At 34.1% G+C, this 24728-nt stretch overlaps 2 protein-coding genes across 3 annotated transcripts; both read left to right on the forward strand.

Annotated features, from left to right (window-relative positions):
• The first annotated feature begins 755 nt into the window (after positions 1-755).
• On the forward strand, positions 756-10657 carry LOC124929001 (zinc finger CCCH domain-containing protein 19-like). Of its 2 annotated transcripts, XM_047469255.1 has the most exons (11): positions 756-2078; positions 2182-2261; positions 3276-3460; positions 5299-6205; positions 6296-6423; positions 6525-6584; positions 6663-6713; positions 7016-7086; positions 7336-7490; positions 7951-10128; positions 10165-10657. In XM_047469255.1, the coding sequence occupies exons 1-11, from the start codon at positions 883-885 to the stop codon at positions 10422-10424; spliced, it is 5271 nt and encodes a 1756-aa protein (XP_047325211.1). In that variant the 5' UTR covers positions 756-882; the 3' UTR covers positions 10425-10657. The 2 variants fall into 2 exon arrangements, with proteins under 2 accessions (XP_047325211.1, XP_047325210.1); XM_047469254.1 differs by having other exon boundaries at positions 7951-10657.
• A 5529-nt stretch (positions 10658-16186) lies between these two features.
• On the forward strand, positions 16187-21044 carry LOC124933061 (protein FMP32, mitochondrial-like). The gene is made up of 7 exons (XM_047473786.1): positions 16187-16785; positions 16873-17004; positions 17143-17202; positions 20132-20208; positions 20293-20349; positions 20445-20511; positions 20635-21044. Exons 1-7 carry the CDS (start codon positions 16531-16533, stop codon positions 20752-20754), a joined length of 768 nt encoding a protein of 255 aa, XP_047329742.1. The 5' UTR covers positions 16187-16530; the 3' UTR covers positions 20755-21044.
• The last annotated feature ends 3684 nt before the right edge of the window (positions 21045-24728 follow it).

The raw sequence follows: 24728 nt of genomic DNA on the forward strand, positions 1-24728 counted from the left end.
AATAAAGAGAGTCTTTTTATATTCATTAAAATATTTAGTTCACTCTTAAAATATTATTTTATTCATAAAATTTTTAATTAACTTTTAAAATTTTATTATTCATAAAATCTTTAGTTAAATTTTAAAATTTGAATTATAAATGTGACTAACAAATCAAAATTATATCAACACTTCCTATAGTTAAATTTTACTATTTTAAATTTAGTAGTGTAAGATTTTATTTTATAATTTTATACGGTTTTATAGAAAAATATAATATATATTTATAAATTACAAAAAAAAATATTTATTCATATAAATGAATTAATATAATTGATTATTTTTTTATAAATATTATTTATTTTTAGTGTTATTTATTTATTATTATTTTTTATTTAATGTGATTGATTTTTTTATTACTTTTTGAAAAAAAATATTATTTATTCATATAATTAATGTGATTGATTTTATTATTATTTTTGAAAAAAAAATATAATTTAGTAATAAATCATTAACCCTAGTTTCAACTTAATTTATGGCGACATAGAATTAGAAATAAAACAATAAAACTAGCGATTTTAAAGAAGTTTCTCCTTCCTTCTGTCTTAATTTTTCATTGAGATATGTTAAATGGACTTGAGGCCCATATATAATGTAATTTGAAGGCCCAATATATAGTTTTATCTAGCCCAATATATAATTGTCTGAATCCTCTATTCGATTTCCTCAAATACTGAAAATCCTTATTGCTGAGTGACCGACTCTGTTCTTGAGTTCTCTCTCTCTTTCTCCTTTCTTTCAGAATGGCGTAGGGGTGAGGAGAGACATTCTATAACATCAAAGCATATATATTTATACGTATGTATGTGATGTGGAACTAGGGTTAGGGTTTAAATTACGCTTATGGAAGACGAGGATGAGAAAGTGATTTTCACAATGGACAACGAAGTACATGATACAAAAGACAAACCTTTAGATGCTACGGAGATCTTAAAATCCGAGGAAAGAAGCGATATGGGTTCCTCAATTCTTCCCCATCTTTGTGATTCGCAACTGATAGTGGGTTCGTCTCCGCCGCCGCCGCCGCCTTCTTTAGCTGTCGAGGAAGAGGGAAAGGTTGAGGATGAAGTGACTCAGTTGGTTGGAATGGATATGTTTATGGAGACTGCGGCTGATGTTGTTGATCGTCAGGGAGAGGATGATGTTGAATGTAGTTTACCCAGTTGGTCCGAGCAGGATGATGTGGAGTTCTTTGGCGACCATTCATCGGTGCATATACCAGGAGATATGATGATAGGAAATGACATTTCTTTGGATTTTGATGATTCAGAGCTTAAGATTTCTAACACTTGGTCTATAATCCAAGATGAGGAAATTAAGATACATATAAATGAAGAAGGTGACGGTTATGTTGAAGCGGTTGTAACATGTGATATTCCTACTAAAATGGATTATGATATCGAGAATTGTGTAAAGACCCAGAGTGTTGAAGATGGTGTAGGCAATTGTTTGCCCCGATCAGACATTTTGCAATCCTTTGATACACTGGGTGAGGAATATGAAGCCATTGAAAAGGAACAAGTTGAAGTGATGGATGAAGAACACAATGTGGATGTGGAGTCCTCAGTTATTTCTAAATTGGGACAAAAAGATGAAGCCATAGGGATGGAAGGGACGGTGGGAGATCCTGCACCTGAACCTGACAATGTAGAAGTAAGTCTGCAATCCATTGTTGCTGCTGAACTGTGTGAGGAAGATGAAGTCATGGGAGAAGAAAATGTTGGGGTTACAGAGATGGAAGAGAATCATATTCAGCTTCTGGATGGTGTAGAAGATGTTGTTGGTTGCACTCCAACAAAAGATGATGATGGTGAAGAGTCAATGGAAGAGGACGACCCACCAACTGCTGAGACTGAAATGGAGATAGAGACGGATGTGATAGATGTGCCAGAACTAGATAATGTAACCATTGCCGCAGGGAAGAGAAAAAGAGGAAAGAATGCTAAGGTTTCCACACGAGCTTCAACTAGGACCACCATTGGAGAAGATGTTTGTTTCATTTGTTTTGATGGTGGAGAGCTTGTGTTATGTGATCGTAGGTATGCATGAAAATTCACTGGATAATTTGCCTCATAATACATGAAATATGATTTTCATGCACTGCTTGTTTTCTGTTAATGCCTTAATGGTTTATCGTTTCAGGGGATGTCCTAAGGTATACCACCCTTCCTGTGTCAATCGCGATGAAGCATTTTTTCGAGCAAAAGGTCGATGGAATTGTGGTGAGTTTTGTTCTCCTCAGATCAGAACTCTTCCTATTTGTCAATATTATATTTTCTTTATTGTCTTCACAAACTGTACCGGTATAGAAATGTCATTGTAACAAGATACATTGGGCTGTTTTGGTATCAGATTTTTTCATTTTTATTATATAATCTTGAAAAAAACTATATTTGTTATGTTTGCCAAAAATTCAGTGATCTAAAATAATCTGATAATGATGGAGAAAAATATCTCATTATAATTTGGATCATAATTGAGAAATTTTGTTATGCCAAACAAAAATGAAATCACTTCTTCCTTTGTTATTTGACTCATGTATGCAAATCTTACTATTGTTATTTGTTAAGCAAGCTGTGTCTTTATAAGTTGTCCAGGGAGTTCAATGGAGAATAGGATACTGATGAAACTACTAATTGTTCATGTTTACTTGGAACATCTTCCATATAAGTTTGATTGTTTAATCCCTAATGTTTCCTACACCCTTTCAAACTAATCTCTCATCCGGGTTAGTGTACATGAACATAGTCTAGATACAACTAAAAAAAGTGGTGGCATATAATTGGAGGTGCTATCTAAATTTCATGACAATGGGACGGTTGGATCAATACGAAGAATTTGAAAGTGGCATGGTTATCCTTTTACATCAAATGCATTTGGACTTGTATCCAGGAATTATTGGCATTTCTTTATTTTGAACAAAATTCATTTCATTAAAAAGGAAAAGAAAATCAAAATGATATGAACATAAGAAAATGATGACAGATAGAGGACAAGAAAAAATGGAGGTAACGATACCCTTTCTATTCTAGTGAATCTGGAACAAACCGACATAAACAACAATGATACTCCCCAAAACCTGAGCCCAATAAAACCCCAAAATCTCCTAAAATGAGCTGAATGAAACATCGGTTCCAACCAATTTCAATGTACCTGCTTTTATCCATCTCCGTCATCCACCAACCAAAGGAATTGAAAATTGAAAGTATGCTTATATATCTTACCTATTATTTCAGGTTGGCATCTTTGTAGCATTTGTGAGAAGAATGGACACTATTCATGTTATACATGCACATTTTCTGTGTGCAAAGTGTGCACTAAAGATGCCGTTATCTTATGTGTTCGAGGAAACAAAGGTTTTTGTGAGACTTGCATGAAGACCGTGATGTTGATTGAAAATAACGAGGCATCAGACAATAAGGTATGTTGAGTGTTTGCGTCTTGTTTACATCTTATTTTTTCTTTCCATATTTGTCTATTTTCTCAATTTCTTTTCTTTTCGTATTTTTACGCTTTTGTTGTTTTCTTATTATTTTTCCTTTTTCTGGGTTAGCGTGGATGTATGAGTTAATATTTGTGTTTTAACTTTTATTCTCCCATCTTTGTTAGTCATCATAATAGTAGCCGTTCTGTAGGTTACTCTCCATATGTATGAACATAGTGATAATACCTGCATAATTATGTATTGTTGGGAGATACCATATATGTTACTGCATATATGGCCATGGTGGAGGAGAATCTTTGAGGAGATTAATAACTATTATCTCTTAGGATTTGATGTGATTTCTTTGGATTTAATCCAAATAAACCAACATCTCATCATTGATCACTTCTATCAAATCTTTTGAATTGACAACTAAAACCCAAAATACCCTTACTTTGTTCTTTATAACTTTTAAAAATATTAAGGATATTTTAGTCATTTAATCTATTTTTTTCATCAAACTAGTCATTTAACCAATCTATTTGGAAATAAACCCAGATCAAACAAGTCCGTACTTAGCACATGGTTAGCTTTGTAAATTTCATTATTTTTCCTTTAAAATCTAACATGGGGCTTATATCTGGATAACCTTGACTTCAGTTAACTGTTACAAATGACATGATCATGTTCGTAGTACTTATATATGTTAGAGTATAATCTATCTCTTGTGTATTTGGTCGAATGATATGAAAACCTATATTATTACACCCTGTTTCAGTGTGAGTGTGAACTATGGGCACACCATGGTGCAATTAACTGGAATTCTGAATTAAAGCTCACTTAAGACTATGATATCTCATCTTGCATGTATTTCAACTTCAAGATTCTTACCTCATACCGAACAAAGCCAATTGTAGGTAAAAACTAATCAGGGTCACAGTGAAAATGCCTGGGGTTAGTGTGCACCTCTCTCATATTTAACCTACCGGCTACCTAGTATCTTAACTGTTTTTTTTACTATACTATGAAAAATAGTTATTCACAAGGACAATAGATATGCATAATGCATCATTAATTCAATTTCTTATGAAAGTTATTAATGTCAATAACTTTCCTAAGCATATAAGTTTAACAAAGGAATCTTTGGAGAATCATTGGGTCTTCCTCTCTATATTTTGCTCAGAAAACAACACACAAAATTAATTTGCCTTCTCTATTTTGTTCAAGTCCTTTCAATTATCAGCCTTTTTGGTATGAGATTTTCATCAAACTGACAAAAATCTGGAAAACAAAATTCCCATTTGGCTAAAATGTGTTATCCAAAAAAATATTTTGTATCACAATCTAAAACCCTGATAACTTCTTACACTCAAAAAGTTCAATATTACTTTTCATATCAAATGCAAACATAATCACTCATTTTTTATTTTGATATTTTTCAACAGTGATTGTGATAAAATATCAATTTCCAAAAAGGCTCATGTGACAAGTTATATCTATAAAACATAATATCGCAAAGTTTCTTCACACTTACATACTTCAAAGTATATTAACTAGTCATGAATTGCGACCGCAATACAAACAACAATCAAAATATTTAACAGATAGGGGAAAGAAGATTAAAGGGAAAGCCAACCAAGGAAACATTTTGTTTTGTCAATTGTATTGACTTCTTGGTTGTATAGTTAACATTCTCTGCAGGTTTTGTCCTTTTCAACATTGGATTCAAGTTACAGTGCACTTAAATGTTTGGACTTTGGTTTACATTTAACTTATTCTGCAGTTTCTATCCTGTATATCTGTGAAAAGCTCAATTGTCCTGTTATGTTCTTCAGGATAAAGTGGACTTTGATGACAAGAGCAGTTGGGAGTTCCTATTCAAGGATTATTGGACAGATCTGAAGGAAAAACTGTCCATTACTACTGATGAACTTGCCCTGGCAAAAAATCCACGGAGAGGGCCCGATGTATCCATTGGGAAAGAGGAAGCAAATGAAGAAAATATTGATGTCAATAATGGTCATTCTGGTTCAGACAGTTCAGAGCACCTAGAGGATAGAAAATCGAAAAGAAGATTATCAAAGAGGAAATCCAAAAGGCGAGAGAAGACCGAAGAGATTGGCTTACCAAATACTTCAGAAATAGCTTTTGTGTCTCGTGGATGGGCATCACAAGAGCTTCTAGAGTTTGTTATGCACATGAAGGACGGTGACAACTCAGTTTTATCTCAGTTTGATGTTCAGGCCTTATTACTTGAATATATAAAAACAAACAAACTCCGCGATCCTCGTAGAAAAAGTCAAATTATTTGTGATGCAAGACTAGAAAATCTATTTGGAAAAGCTCGTGTTGGACATTTTGAAATGTTAAAACTTCTTGAATCTCACTTTCTTATAAAAGATGATACTCACATAGATGATGTTCAAGGCACTGTTGTGGATACTGATGTTAACCAAGTGGAAAGAGATGAAAATAATGATTCTCCAATTAAGGGGGGAAGTAAAGAAAAGAAACGTAGAATAAGGAAGAAAGGTTATGACAGAGGTCTTCAATCCAATCTTAACGACTATGCTGCCATTGATAATCACAATATAAATTTGATCTATTTGCGAAGAAAGCTTGTTGAGGATGTTCTTGAAGATGTTGACAAATTTCATGACACAGTTGTTGGGACTTTTGTTAGAATAAGAATACCTGGTAATAATCAAAAGCAAGATCTCTATAGGCTGGTTCAAGTTATAGGTATATATATATTTTTTTAATGATGATTATTTATTTCATTTTTTTATCTGTTATATTGTAATTCTACGACTTAATGATCTCTGTTCTCAGGTACAACTAAGGCTCCCAAACCGTATAAAGTTGGTAAAAGGACCACTAGTTTCTTCCTAGAAGTATTAAACTTAGACAAAACTGAGGTGGTGGGAATTGATACCATTTCCAACCAAGAATTCACTGAGGTAATTTGATTATCTATATATATATATATATATATCGTGTTCTGATTGGGTATATAATCGGCTTAGCAAAGTTTTAAACATTTGTATTTTTGATCTTGAAGGATGAATGCAAACGGCTACGACAGAGCATAAAATGTGGGCTTATCAATAGGCTGACTGTGGTAACTATACAATTTATTCAGGTTCAAATCATATCCTTGGTTGAATTCTAAGATCGTTGTGTATGTTCTTTATTTCAGGGAGACATTCTGCACAAGGCAACTATAATGCATGTTGCTAGAGTTAATGATGTAAGATTTTGGATTCCTTTGTATTATGTTAGTTTCATTTTATTGATATGATTGGTGATGCTATTATATAACACTAAACGTCTGTCTTTTAAAAAATTACTTTTCATGTGCATACTTTTTTTGAAACCAGATCGATTTTCTAGGAGTATGAAAGAATCTTGCTATGCAACCCGTTAAACAGATTTGCTAAAATGGCTAAAGAGCCCAAAAACACTATTAAAATCTTCTTTGTCATCTCTGTCCATTGAATGTATCATATTTAGTTAACAATTTTAGTATAAAGCTCATTTTTCATAATGCAGTGTCTGGAGGCTGAGACACAGAGACTTTTTCATCTTCGCGACCGTGCAAGTGAGAAAGGACGCAAAAAAGAATATCCTTTTTCTTCTAGATTTGCAATACCAAAATATTATTACTTTTTTTTAAACATTTTAATAGTAAATTCTAAGAAACCACATCCAAATAATCAAATTTTTAAATGAACGAGATAAAAATGAAAAAAAAAGTATTTCGAGATAAACCCATATCAAACAAGCACTTACAGTAACTAGAATATTATTTTATAAAGAAATGGTTACCATTAGCGTTAAGTTGTTAGATGTGATCCTTTACAAATTGACACGCTTAGGGAATGTGTGGAGAAACTACAGTTTCTCAGGACACCTGAAGAACGCCGACGAAGACTGGATGAAATCCCAGAAATACGCACAGACCCAAAAATGGATCCAAACTATGAATCTGAAGATGATGATAGCGATAAGGCTACTACTGCACAAGGTTTTTTCTTTTATAATCTCATTTTCCCCCTTGCATGTCATACTTTCTTTTCCCTATCTATAGATTACTTGGAGTAAACCCATAAATAAGCCCTTAATGGCCTCATGTGGAAACACTTATAATTGCTATTTGCTAGGCATGAAACAACCTATAAATTTCTGACTGACTAACTTCAACTTTCAATTATAACCTTAGCTAGAGTTTGTAAGCTAAGTGATTCTATTTTTTAAATTGCCCTTAACTATTTCTTTTTACATAATTTTTTCATTCAAACTCTTAGCCACACAATTTCGCTTCAAGGGCTCAGTTAGCAAAAGTGGTCTTATGTGTGTGTAGAGTTTCAATGGAGTAAAAAAACGCTATAAGTTATCGCATATAAAGTGTTCATATCATCACGGTTTCACAATTGAAGGGTGAATTCAAAATTGATGAATAAGTTTTATTTATGGGTTTTTTGCAGAAAATTACCTGAGACCTGGGGCAGGTTCTGGCTTTAGCAGGAATAATGGGAGAGAGACAATTTCTCCTGGAAGAGGAAATCTTACAAATTCAGGAAGTGGATCGAAAAAGTCCTCCTATAATAACTTGGAATTCTCCAGAAGCAATTCTGGCAAAGATTTTTCAAACAAAATTGACGATAAATCTTCTGTTAGCAAACATCTGGATGAAAGCAGTTCAAGGAATCAAGTTCAAGATGGAGGCTTACATTTGGGCAAGATGAAGCCTGAAACGAAATCTGAAACTGTTGTAAAATCAGAGTCATTCACTAGTTCTGCATCTAATCCTCCTAAGATCATCGAAACTGAAAAATCATGGCTTTATAAGGATCCATCTGGAAAAACTCAAGGACTATTTTCAGTTGTTCAGCTGCGGAAATGGAGTAACAATGGTTACTTCCCAACTGATCTTAAAGTTTGGAGAAATAAGGAAGGTGAAGAAACCTCTATACTTTTGACAGATGCCTTGGCCGGAAAATTTCATCAGCAATCACAAAGCGTGGAAATTCCTCTTTCGTCCCCACCAAATCCCGTAAAGCTTGAAACAAGAGAAAACGACAAAGGGATGAAATCGTCGCCAATAGTTCAAGTTGTGTCAAAATTTTCAACACAGGATGGTAATATAAATCCAGCAGCTCTGCAACAAACCCCACAACAACCGCCTCCTGTTGGAATCAAAAGTCAGGATGTTAATATGAATCCAGCAGCCCCGCAAATAAGAAGTAAGGATGGTAATATGAATTCAGCAGCCCCGCAAAGACAGCCTCCAGTTGGAATCAAAAGTGAGGATGGTAATATGAATTCAGCAGCCCTGCAAAGACAGCCTCCGGTTGGAATCAAAAGTCAGGATGGTAATATGAATCCAGCAGCCCCGCAAAGACATCCTCTGGTTGGAATCAAAAGTCAGGATGGTATTATGAATCCAGCAGCCCCGCAAAGACAGCCTCCGGTTGGAATCAAAAGTCAGGATGGTAATATGAATCCAGCAACCCCGCAAAGACAGCCTCCGGTTGGAATCAAAAGTCAGGATGGTAATATGAATCCAGCAGCCCCGCAAAGACCACCTCCCGTTGGAATCAAAAGTCAGGATGGAAATATGAATCCAGCAGCCCCGCAAAGACCGCCTCCGGTTGCAATCAACAGTCGGGATGTTAATAAGAATCCAGCAATCCCGCAACAACAGCCTCAAGTTGGAATCAACAGTCGGGATGGTAATATGAATCCAGCCGCCCCACAACAACCGCCTCCGGTTGGAATCAACAATCGGGATGGTAATATGAATACAGCTTCCCCACATCAACCACCTCCAGTCGGAATCAACAGTCGGGATGGTAGTATGAATCCAATCGCCCCACAACAACCGCCTCCGGTTGGAATCAACAGTTGGGATGGTACTATGATTCCATCAGCCCCGCAACCACCGCAACGGGTCGGAATCAGCAGGTGGGATAGTACTATGAATCCAGCAGCCCCGCAACCACCGCAACCGGTTGGAATCAACAGTCAAGATGGTAATATGAATCCAGCAGCTCCACTACAGCCGCCTCCGGTTGGAATCAACAGTCAGGATGGTAATATGAATCCAGCAGCCCCTCAACAACCACTTCCTTTAACCGCCACTGTCAGTGGTGGACAGCTGTCACATTCTTCGACGATTAATCCTGAGATAAGTACCATACTGAATCCGCATTTGAACGGAGAATCAACTCAGCCTGAAATTCCTTCACATCATATGCCTCAAGGGCAGCCTTATGTTCAGATTCCGGGTCCAAACTACTCTAATCCAGGTTTACCCCTTAACAATCAGCAACCTTCACCTTGGGCCGTACAAAACAATCCATTTCCACCCGGACCAAGACCCGACGGGTCAAACATGACTTGGGGACCAATGCCGGGTTGGGTGGGACCCGGACCAGTCCAGGCAACTGGAAATATGAACTGGAACCCTGGTTGGGTCGGACCACCACCTATGGCCGGGTTTATGCAACCCGGTATGATGAACCCAGGTTGGTTCCCACAAATGTGTAACCCATCCGGATGGTATCCACCCCCACCCCCACCCAACACAAATCAGCCTCAAATGTGGTGCCCACAACAACCGGGTGGGAATATGGGTCCTCCTCCTCCAGTCCAATCCCAAGGTGGGTTGGGTCCTCCTCCTCCAGTCCAATCCCAAGGTGGGTTGGGTCCTCAGTTGGGAAATGCAAACCTTCCCGGTTGGAGCGGTCCGCCGAGTAATTCGGGAACATGGGGAAACGACCACCAGAATAATAATGGGAACAAGTTTTCAGGTAGGGGTTCGGGTTCTGGTTATAATGGTGGACGGGCAGGCAGGGGATATGATAGTAAAAAAACCAATAATAGTTCCCGTATATGCATGTTCCATCGGGGTGGACATTGTAAGAAAGGGTCTACTTGTAGACATGCTCACAAATGAAGCTCAGCTTGAATGGAGATGATGGTTAGATTATGTTCCTTGTATAGTCAGTCATTTTCTACATGGAAAAAGCTCTCTGTTAGATGTTTTTTTACTTTATTTTTTGGGATTTTAAGTGAACAATATACTGTTTTAAGTAAAAAATAAACTTGCTACATACAGTCATGGAAAAAGAGGCTTACCTTTTTTTACTTTCATACATTATCAGATTTAATATTAATTTATCTTTTTAATATGTTATTTGTTATATTATAGTTAAGCCATTTCATCCTTTGAAATATAATTTAATTTTTTCAATATATATATGGCATTCATACTTATTTTGCATATTGAATTTTTAAAAATAGTTCAAATTATTCAATCATGTTTTTTATGTGAACTTCATCAAGTTCTAAATCATGTATGTACATACTTGTAGAAGTTAAGTTTTTTCATGAGTGATTCACACTAACACAAAAGTCATGAAATAACTAGAAAATAAGTAATTAATGATGTCATTATTTAATAGAGTTAACCAATATGATATGTAATTTCAGTCAATTTTACAAGTTCATTAGGTAATATATATTATCCTGACACAAGTTAAAGAAACAAAATAAGTCTGACACACAAGGTTAATAATTAAAACTAGCATTCAATGGATGACACATTTAGTATGAACTTCTTTCCTAAGTTCATATTGCATAACAAAGATTATTCATTTCATTTAAATCATTAAGTAAAGGTCATATAAAATCACTAGGAACAGCAAGAGTTTTTAGGGATTTGATTTAACAATCTGAACCATAAAGGAAAAACAAAGAGAAAAAAATTAAACTGAAATCAAGAATAAATACAAATTCCAATTAAGTTTCATTAGGTTATAAAACTTAAGCATAAATAATACCAAAATTTGTTTCCATCTAACCAAAATCCTTTTTTTTATGTGATTTCACAAGCAAAATCACATTTAAAAGCAAAATAGTACTAACCTTAATCCAATAGTTCTCAAATACTTGATACGATGATCTCCGATCAAACCGAAGTAAAAGATTTAGTGTTTTTCTCCTGTCTTGTCAAATCAAAACATGGTAAAACTCAGATCGAATCATAATATATATTAACGAGACAAAAAACGTAACAAGAATGATTATTTCACTTACAAATGCGACGATTATTTGGGAACCAAGACCTATAGCGAAACGTATTCATCTCAAATCGGGAGGTTACAAGATAAAAGTCTCTCAACACTAGAGAGAGCCACCAAATCGAGTGAAATTTTCAATGAAGGCGGCGGCGGAGAGACACTAAATCCTCGATATCTAGGTTTCTTCTCTTACCTTTTATGATTTAGATCTAATATATATTTAAAAATAAACACAATCAAAAAATTATAAATAATAAAAAAAATAAAAACAATAATATTACTCCCCAAATTGATCTAGTGTTTAGCTTATAATGTTTTTGCAATATTTATATTTATTATCTATTTTAAAAACAAATAAATATCAATTAAAAGTCAAAATCTTACAAGTAATTAGATAAGCCCAAATAGTCAATGCTAATTTTGTAATTTTATTTTATTAATATATAATGACAAATTAATTGATAATTTTGATTAGACAATTCAGTCAAAATCGAGACTTTACTCTAAATTGTTGATCACGTGTAAAACTTTTTGCGTAAAATTAAAATCGAGTGTTTACTTAAACTAATAAAAATTTAGTTTAAAAAATATTTATTATATATATAATTAAATATATACATTAACAATCTTAAAATATATATATCTACATTTAAAATTAATTAAAAATAATAATAAGTTTATGACATTATAAAATAGTTATATTTATAAAAATTAATTATATTAATTTATTTATTTAAATACATAATATATATTTTTAATTTATAAATATATATTTACATTTTATAAATATTATACCTTACAAATTTGATTAAAAATTAAATATATTAGTTTGTTTTGTTAAAAATAATAATAATTTAAATAAGGCCTTGTTCGGTTAGGAGTTTTTAAAAAAACCAAGTGAGAGAAAAATTAATTGATAGGTGATGATTTTGAGGAGGTAATAATTATTTTGGGTAAAAAGACTTAAGGGTATTGATATATATAAATAAAATATAAAATAATAATTTAAATTAGAGGATATTTTAGTATTTTAGTTAATGAAATGAGTGATGTGGTTGTTGAGAAGTGATTGATTGGAAAAGTGATTTGGTTTGAGTTTTTTAAATGGGAAATTTGAGGAAATGACCCTAAAAAGGGGTCTAATAGCGGATGGTGAGGGCTGCTATTTTAAATAGCGCTGGTGACCCCCATTTTTTTTTCTGACGAAAATACCCCTATTGCGTCACGCACTCTCCAGTTGCGTGACGCACCCGAGGACATTGTGAAAAGTCCACAATGCCCTTGCTATATAATTAGAAAATTTTCAGTTCTTTCTATTTCTTTCTTCCATGTTCTCTCTCTTCACCTCCTCTTCTCCCCTTCTCCTCCTTCTCTCTAAAAAGACTACGACCCCGATGTCGGAATCCCAATGAAGACGTCGGAATCCCAACGAAGGAAGGATGTCCGCTGCTACTAGTATGCTTACTCTTTCCTTTTATTTCTTTCTTTGAATGCATTGTTTGTTAGGGTTTATGGATTATGGATTAATTAGGTAAATGACACAGTTGCGGCGGAATACGGGTGCGTCTCGTGAATGCGGGTGCGTAACGCAGGTGCCTCACGCAGGTGCGTCACGTAGCTGCCTCACGCAGGTGCGTAACGCATGTGCGTAACGCAAGTGCGTAACGCAGGTGCGCAAACTTGTGAATGTTGATGTTGTAGAAAGCATAAGGAGAATAACTGTTCAAAAAATGAACAGAAAGATGTAAAACAATTAATTCTTTGTAGTATCATACATAGGAATCTCCGAAAACTCTAATAATTGTATTCTCCATTGTCTGTTGAAAATTCAGGATAGAGAGATTGATGGGTTAAATGAGCAATTGGAAGAGGATGCAAAATGTGTTGAACACCTGGAAGTTCAGCTGTTGGAGAAGAGAAATAAAAGGTCTCATGTAGAAAGAGAGAACGTGAGATTGCAGAGCCAGATCGACATGTTAATCAGTTTGGTGTAGGAAAATGACGACGAAGAACCCTAGTTTCTGGATCTGATCGATCTTTTTTATGATCAACAAAGATCAGATGATATGTGTCTTTATACTGTCTTTTATAAATTGTTTTTTTTCTTTGTAGAGAATTCATGATATTATCACATAGATGGGTAAGTAAATATGTAATTACATTGGTTTGTAAATCAGGCATTACTCAATAATGATCACCTTATGTTGAGAACTTTATAAATATTTGAAATTTGATTTATACTGAATTTTTGAAGTTTTCGCGGACCGAACCATGAAAAAATCAAGTCGAGTTTGGTTCGAAATAGGTAGAATCGAGACATGTTAGAATCGTTAACCCTGCCAACTTAAATTGTCACCCTTAATATTTTTACAATTGAAACTATACATATTCCTTGTACATTTAAAAGAAAGACTAAAGCAGAAAACAGTAGACCTATTATCTATACACAATTTATTAACGTCGATTTCAGAATCCTCTTAACAACCATTCAATTACTAGAACAAGTTTTCCCAACAACAAATTCAAGGTTATCTAGTTTGGTTCATCTTGGAATCCTCTGGAATGTTGAACAAGAACTATGGGAGAGAAGCAATTTTCGGGAGATTAACCAGCAGCTCACCAAGTGAATCTATTCTCGACATCTTTTGATCAGGTTTGGTCATATTCTTCTATTGCATGGTTGTCTATTACTGCATTATGATCAGAATTTGTCAATTAATGAAATGAAAGGACACCAAAATAATTACTTTACAAACTATAATTAGTTGCACTCTACCTGATGAATTATGAGAAGGCCCATAATGTGGAAAACTTCCCATATGTCTAGAAGTGGACTGTGTTTCCCCTCCTTTGCAGGAGAAGTTTGAACATGAAGAAATTATGATCCACAGTTTCTCAAATCTAAATAGTTCTGGTTTGCCCATCCGTAAAATCTGTAAAAAATTGTACACATCGTTGTCATACAAATCAAAAGTTCACCAGCAGTAGTTCAAGAGCCATTCAAACACAAAACCGAACCAACAACAACAATTAAAAGAAGCAAGTTAATTACCACTAAATCCCCTTCATGTCTTGACTTATACTGCATCCAAACAAAACTAATGAAATACCCACCTTAAAATAATAACTAAATCCAAAAAACCTCAATAGTTTATATACCTCCCAGAAACCAATCCTCAATAGAGAACCAGTAAAATTAGAAGCTTTCAGCTTCTTAGATGTAGAAGATACTGCAGCTTTTTGCTCCTCCTTAGTTAATGATTCAATCTTATTAATATTCCCTTGAGTAAGCCTCATCTGTATCAAATCCAGAAGCGAATGACTCTTCCTTAGCCGTAAACCCAATGGACTCGGTTCATCAAGAGGATTGTACTGAGATGAAGGCATTAGAAACCCACATGTTCCTAAACTTTTCTTCTGCAAATAAACAGTACCATGACGATTAACGATCAACAGAATCAATAATTCCTCATCAAAACGAATCGTTCTAGTCAACCCAATTCTCTAATTAAAGTTAGAAATTGAAAAAACAAATGATAAATAAACTAAATCGAGTAATCGAACCGAAAGAGAAGAGGGTTGCTTAGATCTCTTGCTGGGATGTCTGTATTCTTCGGGAAAAACATCGTCCACAATTTCCCGCTTCACTGGAGCCATTTTCCGGCGCTTTGTATTGAATTTCTGCTTGGAATTCATCAAGTGAACCATCTAAATTAATAGAATTTCGAATTAGTAAACGGTCAATTCAACTAGAATCTGAATCGATAGTAACCCTAGTGAGAAGTTCGTCGTCTTTCTCAAAGTAAATGAAAGAGCTTTACAAAAATGGCTAGATTTTCAATTGCCGCTGAAAATACAAATAAATTTGACACGTGCCAGCGTGACGCACCCGCGTGACGCAACGCAACTGCGTGACGCAACCAACTAACCGAAGAGCCCATATACGGATCAACCTACCAACCAACCTGCATTCAACGAATCAGGGCGATTCAATGACGTTCTATAAACGAAATCAACACAAACAATCATATGTAAACGAAAACAACACAAAATATAAACGAATATAACGAATATAGTGGAAATTTTATCTTTTGGCCGTCGTCGTTCGTCGTTGGAGCCGCAGTTCTCCGTTGGAAGTTCTTCGCCGCTCTACGTCATTGAATATAGTGGAATGGTCCACGGTGCCTCTTCGATTTGTTCTTCACCGATGAAAAGAAGAGAAAATCTTCTCCGCCATTAGAGTTCACCGGCGGAGAAGACATAGATGAGAGAGAAAATGAAAAAAAAATTATGACTTTATAGGGTTTAGGGTGCGTCACGCATCTGGAGGGTGCGTGACGCAGGGGTATAATGATCATTAAAAAATTTGGGGGTCACCAGCACTATTAAAATTATGGGCCCGCACCATCGACTATTTGACCCCTCTTTAGGATCATTTACTCAAATTTACCTTTCAAATAACCCAAAGAGAACAAGGCCTAAGTTGGCCTAAGTTAGTGATAAAAATAAAAAAAATGAAAGTAAGAAAGTACTACTAACCTCTTCTTCAAGAAAAGGATAGCATTCTATAATTCTATAGATAAATAGATAATTCTTTATACAAATAATCATATTGCGTATTTTTGCAGCAAAAAATATAAAAACACGCGTATTCGGTTTTCCATTTCCAGGTATTCGTCGCTGTCTTCTCCGCATCTTCCTTGATTGTGGCTGCTTGATAACGTCTTGACTCCGACCGAAAATCCATAGACTTTCCTTCGCTTTTTCCCGCCTCTCATCTCCATATTCAATCACCTCAAACAAGACGGATTCATATATTCTCGATTTGTTCAGACTTCAGATCGTTCATTCATCTTTTAATCTTCCAATCCTCTTGAAATTTCGCTGAAAATAAATGGTTTAACGAAACTCCGTTTCTTCTACTTTGACATTCTCCATCAAAACCTCGTGTTATCTACTTTCACGATTTCACAAGAATCAATGGCTGCATGTAAGCGTGTAATGGAATTGGGATTACGTGCTAATTTAATCAAATCCAGAGGTTTTCACGCTTCCAAGGTATCTGCTGCTGCTGCTGCCGTTTCCGCGGAGAAATTCCGATTTGATGGCTCGTCGATGTATTTAAGGAATTATTTGTCTTCTAATCGGTATGCTAACCGGTACGATTGTAGACATATATCTCAACTTGTTAAGCAGACCGGAAAGCGTTTGTTTCTAGTCGATACTTTGGCCTTGGTAATTATATATATGAATTTTAAGATGAATTTTAGGTTTAGGAGTTGTTGATTTGCTTATTGTTTTAGAGTTTTATTATTGTGATAGGTGAGAAGTTTGGAAGCTCAGGGAATACCTTCAAAACATGCTGAGGCTATAACAACTGCTATTACCGAAGTTCTAAATGATAGCTTGGAAAATGTGGCCGAGTCTTTTGTTACCAAAACAGATATGCAAAAGGCAAGCATTTGCTATTTCTTTTGTTTGAATTTTATGTGTGTATTCTTGTATCTTGACCTATGTTTATTGTTGATTGTTTGATTAGTGGATTAGCGTTGTTGGTTCTAAACATTTTCCTTCATTCTTAATGTTTTTCAGTCAGAAATGCTTCAAGATGCAAATCTTGCAAAGTTCAAATCCGAAGTTCAGAATTCTCAGGTACTAATTTGTTGTATGTTGTTTTATATTAAGGTTGTTTGTTAATTGATTCTCTATCTTAGTTTTCTGTCTTTTTTCAAGTTCATTGTCTGATTATTTGAATTGTTTCATACCTTTTCAGTTTACCCATCTACCTGTTACATGATCACTCAATACAATAGTTGACAAATAGGTGTAACATTAGTAGTTGACAAATAGGTGTAACATTAGTAGTAGTTAACGTAACTTTCGTTATCAAATCATAATAAACGGCTGTATGAATGGCCAAGTTGGATGTATTTCAGCTTTTAGGATGTCCTAATACAGGTTTTGCATTCATCTAATTGAATAAGCAAATAAATGTCTGGCCAAAAGTTTTTCAATGATTTTTCACTCTCAGAAAAGGCTGGAATTTTTGGCAAATAGTATCAGATTCTAGTGCGGGATGTTTCATAACTTAACACTTGTAGGAGACTCAAAGAAGACTTAGATGTAGTCCTCATAATCATTTTATTATTAGTAAAAGGAAAGTCATGAATCTAGGGAGGCACAATTTATGGGAGTGCCTTCTTTTTCCTGACTCTTCACTCTTTTTTCTTTCTTTATTGGAGTTAAGTTTTTTAGAAGGTAATTGTATTATTTGTGATAAAAAGATGTTGGAGCACAAAGAGGCTACTCGCATGCCTCATCAGAATGAGAGTAACTAATGAACTGCTCTCATGCTCAAAGAAAAACAAAGAAAATACATCAAAATGTGTCTATCATCATGAACCAAAAGTCCAAAACACAAACAGAAAAAAAGAAAGAATTATTGATCATATGATTGATGATGTTAAAGACCTCCCAACCAGAGACGTTCCTACCCTATAAAATGATGAGAAAGAGGTGAAAAATAATCCTTTAATTCTATTTTGATTGAGTGTCATTCCTTCACCCCATATTGTCCACCAAAGGCGATCAGAATCATCCTCCATTCCTTTTCAAGTTTGGTTGTTTTCCCCAACCGATCCACTATTCCCAAAATTCTCCACTGTATGAACATTCAACAAAAAACCAAAAAACATAAACGCTAAGGTAACCAACAAGGATGGAGATTATGATCACGAATGAACAATTCAACCAAAGACACAAGAAACATTTTCCTGACTCTATTCATTCACTGTTAGAATAATCGTGTAAATCTAGGGACCGCCTTTTCTTCTCTAAGCAAATTGAAATCACCTTAAGTCCTACCAACTTGCCTTATGTCACGTGTTTTCATGAACTATTGATGTCTATCTGGAAAAATGAGTGTGTATGTCTCCAATAAGTAACCACAGCTTATTGGAGTTTAGCTGGCCATTACAGGGCTACGCACGAGTTTGTTGTGGAAAATGACATCTCTTATATAAAATTGGGTATTCGTGGAACTATAATAAGCTCAGTATTGTTCTATGGATGCAATCTATATCATTATTGTTATAGAAAAGAAATAAAAAAAACAAATTCACCTCCCTTGAGAAATGCACTCCTTAGTCCTTCCCTCGGTTTTGGTACATCTTGGATCTTCTCGATAGCGTAACAGTAGTAGGATATATTAGTAATATTACAGGGGTAATAAGATTATTAGTAGAGTAAAGGTTAGTAGCTAATAAATAGTAGAGTATGTAATATTTAGAGTAATGAATGAATTGTGCTGTTAAATCTGGATTATCTCTTTTTGATGCTTAGGCCATTCTTACACTCACATATATTTTTTCTATAGGTTCTAGATATCTAGGCTGGTACTTAACAGATAGTGTAGGCAATTAGGGCTTTTGTGTTTGTTGGATGAGGGCTCTTGCCTTTTATTCTGGAAACAACGTAATCTTCCTTCTCTGCGATAAGTAACCTTTCCAGGCGTCCCCCACCATAATGACAACCTGAAATCGGAGAACTTTGCATGATAACACATCAGACCTTGTTTGATGAAGAGTTGTTTGGATTTATTTAAGTAACCCCTTATCCAATTATCAGTTAAATCATCGACTAAAACACTTTTTATTTTATTTTGTATAACATTTTAAAGTATTAAATATAAAGGATATTTTAGTCATTTAACTCAAAGAACCACAAAAAACCCACATCAAACAAGCTTTTACGTTTTCCCTCAACATTGCTTAGTTATTCTGCCAATTCAGTCTGGTTTTCTCAGCGTGTGATTTTCTGTTCTATTCCAGACAGCCTCTACTGTCAATGCAATGACATTTTTAGAGCCAAAGAACAAATATTAGGTTTTGGTGTCGTTATTAGTTTGCTCTTATGCAGTAAATATTTTTAACCTGTTGATGAGAAGATGGAGGAGATTGCAGTCGTCACTGTAATTACCACTCATCTAAACCTTTGTGCATATCTTCTTTGTTTTCTAATTGAATCTATATGAGTTTTCTGAATCCAGTAACTTCTATTTGGAATAAGTGATGACAGTGCATCAACACTATAAAGACGATGATTGTAAACGTTAGACTGATTGGTAAATGATCATTTGGATAAGAACTGTGTGAATTGCATGTTTTGCAAGCTTTATTTAAAAATGAGAATATAATCTCTTTTTTCTCATTCTCCTCCATGGAAGATTCTTTTATTTGTTATTTTTTAATCATTTTTCTTTGGATTTATTAAGTGCTTGTTGGTGAAGGGTTATTTAGAAATAATCTGGGTCATTTAAAAATTGACTAAAATATAATTTGTATTTAATATTTGAAAATGTTATGAAAAATAAATTAAGGGTTCTCTAGTTTTGTTTTAGTCGATGATTTAAATCATTTGATTGATGATGAGATAAAGGTTTATTTGAAAATAAGAATTGAAACCTACAATGTCTAAGCTTCCGACTTATGGTGCTTGAAAGCTACAAATTTATTGTTTCTTTCCAAACTAGATATATATTGACTAGCTATTATTGTCCGTTATCATGTATATGTTGTTGCAGGAGCATCATTTTTCAATGCTTCAACGCGAAACTGAAAAGCTTAAAAGTGATATAGATAAAATTCGTAGCGAGCTTAGGTAAGTTTTTGCTGTAATATCGGGTGGAGCTTTTTTGCCTCGTTTATGTCTACATGATCTGTCTTATTGAACTTCCAATTACAGGTACGAGATTGACAAAGTCACTGCAGGCCAGCGCTTGGACTTGAATCTTGAAAGAGGGTGAGAAACTAATGTCATGTTTGTCCATATTTCTTTAATTGGATTCCATTTGTATTTACCGCCATTTTTTTCTTTGATGGAATTGAACTCTACAGACGCATACGTGATGAACTTGCAAATCAGAATGCAGAAACAACAAACCTCACCAACAAACTTGACCGAGTAAGAATAATTACTTTCTTCCTCTTGCAATACCTTTAGCGTATTTTTATCAAGTGCCAAAAAACAATAGGATCCTTAGTCATTACTATTTGTTTATTTTGGTTTTCTTTATTCCTTTTAAAGGAAATTCATGGATTGAGGGCTCAATTGGAAGCCGCAAAGTATGAGGTAATCAAGTACTGCATAGGTACACTTGTGTCGATATCTGCGGTTGGCCTTGCAGTATTGCGAATCTTGTTATAGATTAAAACTCTCAATTGCCCGGAAATGCCAAAATAATTCTAATGTCATTTCTCTTTCAATTAACCCATTCATTCTTTGCATTTTTACATTGAATACTCCAAACTTGGTACCCTTGAATAGTACATTTACATGTGGGGGTGGAACAGTCACCAATGCTAGGTTAAATTTGGGGGTGGTTGATATTTGAAACAGGCTGATGTAAAGAAAGGGCTTTTGTTTATGTTGAATTTGTATGTTTGGATATTCTTATTCAAAGTCTAACTTTAAATATTTTTACCTTATTTGTTGAATACTTGTGTCTATTTAGGAATATTTTGTATAAAGGCCAAACTTATTTTGAGAAAATTAAATGGGAAGAATATATATATATATATATATATATATATATATAAAAAATGGAGTTTGAGAAAAATTATTTTGAGAAAATTAAATGGAAAGAATATATATATATATATATATATATATAAAATGGAGTTTGAGGAAAATAATAATTTTTCTCTTGCACGGTCATTCCCACTTCCCATCACTATTTATATATATATATAACCAAATATTCTCAATTCAAATAGATGTAGACTTTTATCATGAAATAATAAAAATAACATTTTAACCTTTCTCTCTTTCTTCTTATTTTTAAACCTAATTTTTATCCTTTCTTTCAATCTTCACCCACACTTAGGGGTTAGGGGTGAGTAAACGAGTTTAACCCGTATTACCCAATTCATATTTAATCCAAATTAAATTTACCAAACCCATAATCCAACTCATATTATTTATTAATATGGGTTGAGTTGGGTTGGGTATGAGTTAGGTAACCCAAATTATTATTTTTTTATTTTTCATTTAACATGTATTTGACTCATTTAACACATTTTAATTCATTTAACACGTTTTGACATTTTAATACATTTCCATATTTTTCACGTTTTTGGCATTATAACACGTTTTTTACGTTGACACGTTTAACAAATTTTTGACATGTTCAACACGTTTAACACATTTTGGACTCATTTAACACATTTTGGACTCATTTAACACATTTTTTCATGTTTTTGGTATGTTTAACACGATTAACACGTTTTGACACGTTTTTCACGATGATGACACATTTAACATATTTTGACATGTTTTTCACGTTTTTAGCACGTTTAGCACGTTTAACATGTTTTGACACGTTTAACATGTTTTTCACGTTTTTTACATTCTTAACACGTTTAACACGTTTTAAACATTTTTAACATATTTTCACACGTTTTCACATTTTTTCCATTTTTGGCATGTTTAACACATTTTAACATATTTTTCACGTTTTTAGCACGTTTAACATGTTTTTCATGTTTTTTACATTCTTGACACGTTTAACACGTTTTTAACATTTTAAACACATTTTTACACGTTTTTCACATTTTGGCACGTTTAACATGTTTTGACACGTTTAATACGTTTTTCACGTTTTTGGCACGTTTTGACACGTTTAACACGTTTTTGACATGTTTAACATGTTTTTCACATTTTTAACACATTTAATATATTTTTTACACATTTAATGTGTCAAATGTGAAAAACGTGTTAAAAGTGGAAAAAATGTGAAAACGTGTTAAATGTGCCAAAAACGTGAAAATGTGTTAAACATGTTAAAAACGTGTTAAACGTGTCCAAAACATGTTAAACGTGCCAAAAACGTGTTAAAACTTGTCAAAACGTGTTACGTGCAAAAAAACATGTTAAACATGTCCAAAATATGTTTAATGTGCAAACACGTGTTAAACGTGCCAAAAACGTATTAAACGTGCAAAAAACGTGAAAATGTACAAAAATGTGAAAAATGTGTTAAATGTACCAAAACATGTTAAATGTGCTAAAAATATGTTAAATGAACTAAAAACGTGTTAAACATGTCAAAAACGTGTAAACGTGCCAAAAATGGGAAAAACGTGTTAACATGTGAAAAATGTGTCAAATATGTCAAAAACGTGAAAAACATGTTAAACGTGTGAAAAACATGTTAAACGCGTGAAAAACGTGTTAAACATATCAAAAACGTATTAAAATGTCAAAAATGTGTTGAACGTGCCAAAAACGTGAAAACCGGTTAAACTTATCAAAAACGTGTTAACGTGTTAAATGTGCCAAAACGTGTTAAACTTGTCAAAAACATGTTAAACATATTAAACATGTTAAACGTGACACAAACGTTAAAAACGTGTTATTAGTGTGAAAACGTGTTAAACATGTCAAAAACGTGTTAAACGTGCCAAAAACGTGAAACATGTTAAACAAGTGAAAACGTGTTATAAGTGTGAAAACGTGTTAAAAATATTAAAAACGTGTTAAACGTGTGAAAAACGTGTTCGATTTAAAGTTGGAAGATGATTAGTTTATATTTGATTAATAATAGAGAATTAAATTAAATTTATAAAATTTGAGTAATTTGGGTAACCCTAACCCAACCCAAATTAAATCCAACCCATACTCAACCCAACCCATACTCAAGCTAACCCAAATTAACCAACCCGAATTAATATTTTGGGTTTGGGTAAACCCAAATTATGCTCACCCCTACCCACACTGCAATCTTTTGAATCTTCGTGGACGATAATTTCAATCTTCACCGCGACGGTACGAATCTTTGTCCATTTACATCGTGACGTTCCAATCTTCTTTGCTAACGTTCCAATCTTCATTGCTAACCGTTACTATATTTGCCTACAAAGTACAAACTTGGCTAATATATGTATGTATCCCCATAATATTTTGTTTATATTTACGAATTGGATAAAATGTATCAAATTCTTTTTTGGAAAACGGCTTAGTGCCATTTCATTAAAAACCCTAAAAGAGGGAAAATGAGTTTCAAGAAACAAAGCTAGATAGACCTTAGCTTTGTTGAAAAAACTAAATGAGTTTTAAACAACTGAATTACAGAACAAAAAAAATTGAATTACAAATAAATCATCAAACAAGAACTATCTTCATTAATCGGAATTCCCCTCCATGTATGTATGAGAGCGTTGCTATCAGAAACAATATCATCCCAAACTTTTCCTTCTGTTCTCTTATTCGTGTTATGAATTCTTGTATTTCTTTCTCTCCAGGTATTGTAGACCAGGGCTCCAAAGAAGCATTTGAAAACATTCGCGTAAAAACTATCTCCCTTAGCCTTTTTCTTTACAAGCTCTATGATTTCGTTCCATGTACGTAGAAATTTAGTGATATTCATGTTCTGAGCAAAATTTATCCACAACTTGGATACAAATGCGCACTCCCCAAACAACAAGTGATTAATGCTTTCCTCTTTTTCTGTGCAAATTGGGCAATTGACATCTGGAATGTTCATATACTTCTTAAATCTGTCTCTTGTCGCCAATATTTTCCTGAATGTCAGCCAAAGAATGAATTGGTTTCGAGGTATACCTTTGAAGACCAGACTACTTTGTGCCAATTGACCATCACCTATTTTGTTCTAATTCCCATGCTTTTCCTGCCACAAACTTTCCATTCATAACAATATCCCAACTTTTTGTATCAATGTTTCCATTGAATTGTATATTATTGATCAAATTTAGAATTCTGACTCCTTTTGAAATACTCCTAAGAATAGAGTCGCATTTTCCCTTTTGAAGTAGATGAAGTAGGATTCATTTAAACCTAACAATATTTTAGATAGTATAATTCCAATGGGATTTTTATTTCCTCCCCTAAGGTGGTAAGCCACTTCTAGTATCTTTGAGGATGGTGGGTGGTTACCTGATAGGGCGAGGAGAAAGTGAGTCATCATGATCGTCATTGTGAGCAGGGAGGTACTAAAATTTAGTAAAATTTATCTGCTATGAGTGGCCAGCTCTATCCAACGTGGAAGGTCCATATATGTCCTTACAAGTATTTTGTCCACCGTGCTCTTTGTATACCCAAATTCCTCATGGATAAGGTGTCTGAGAGACATAGACTTCGTGAAGGGTTTGAGCCTTATAATG

This window comes from Impatiens glandulifera, chromosome 3, assembly GCF_907164915.1.
Source record: "Impatiens glandulifera chromosome 3, dImpGla2.1, whole genome shotgun sequence".
Lineage (NCBI taxonomy): Eukaryota > Viridiplantae > Streptophyta > Magnoliopsida > Ericales > Balsaminaceae > Impatiens > Impatiens glandulifera.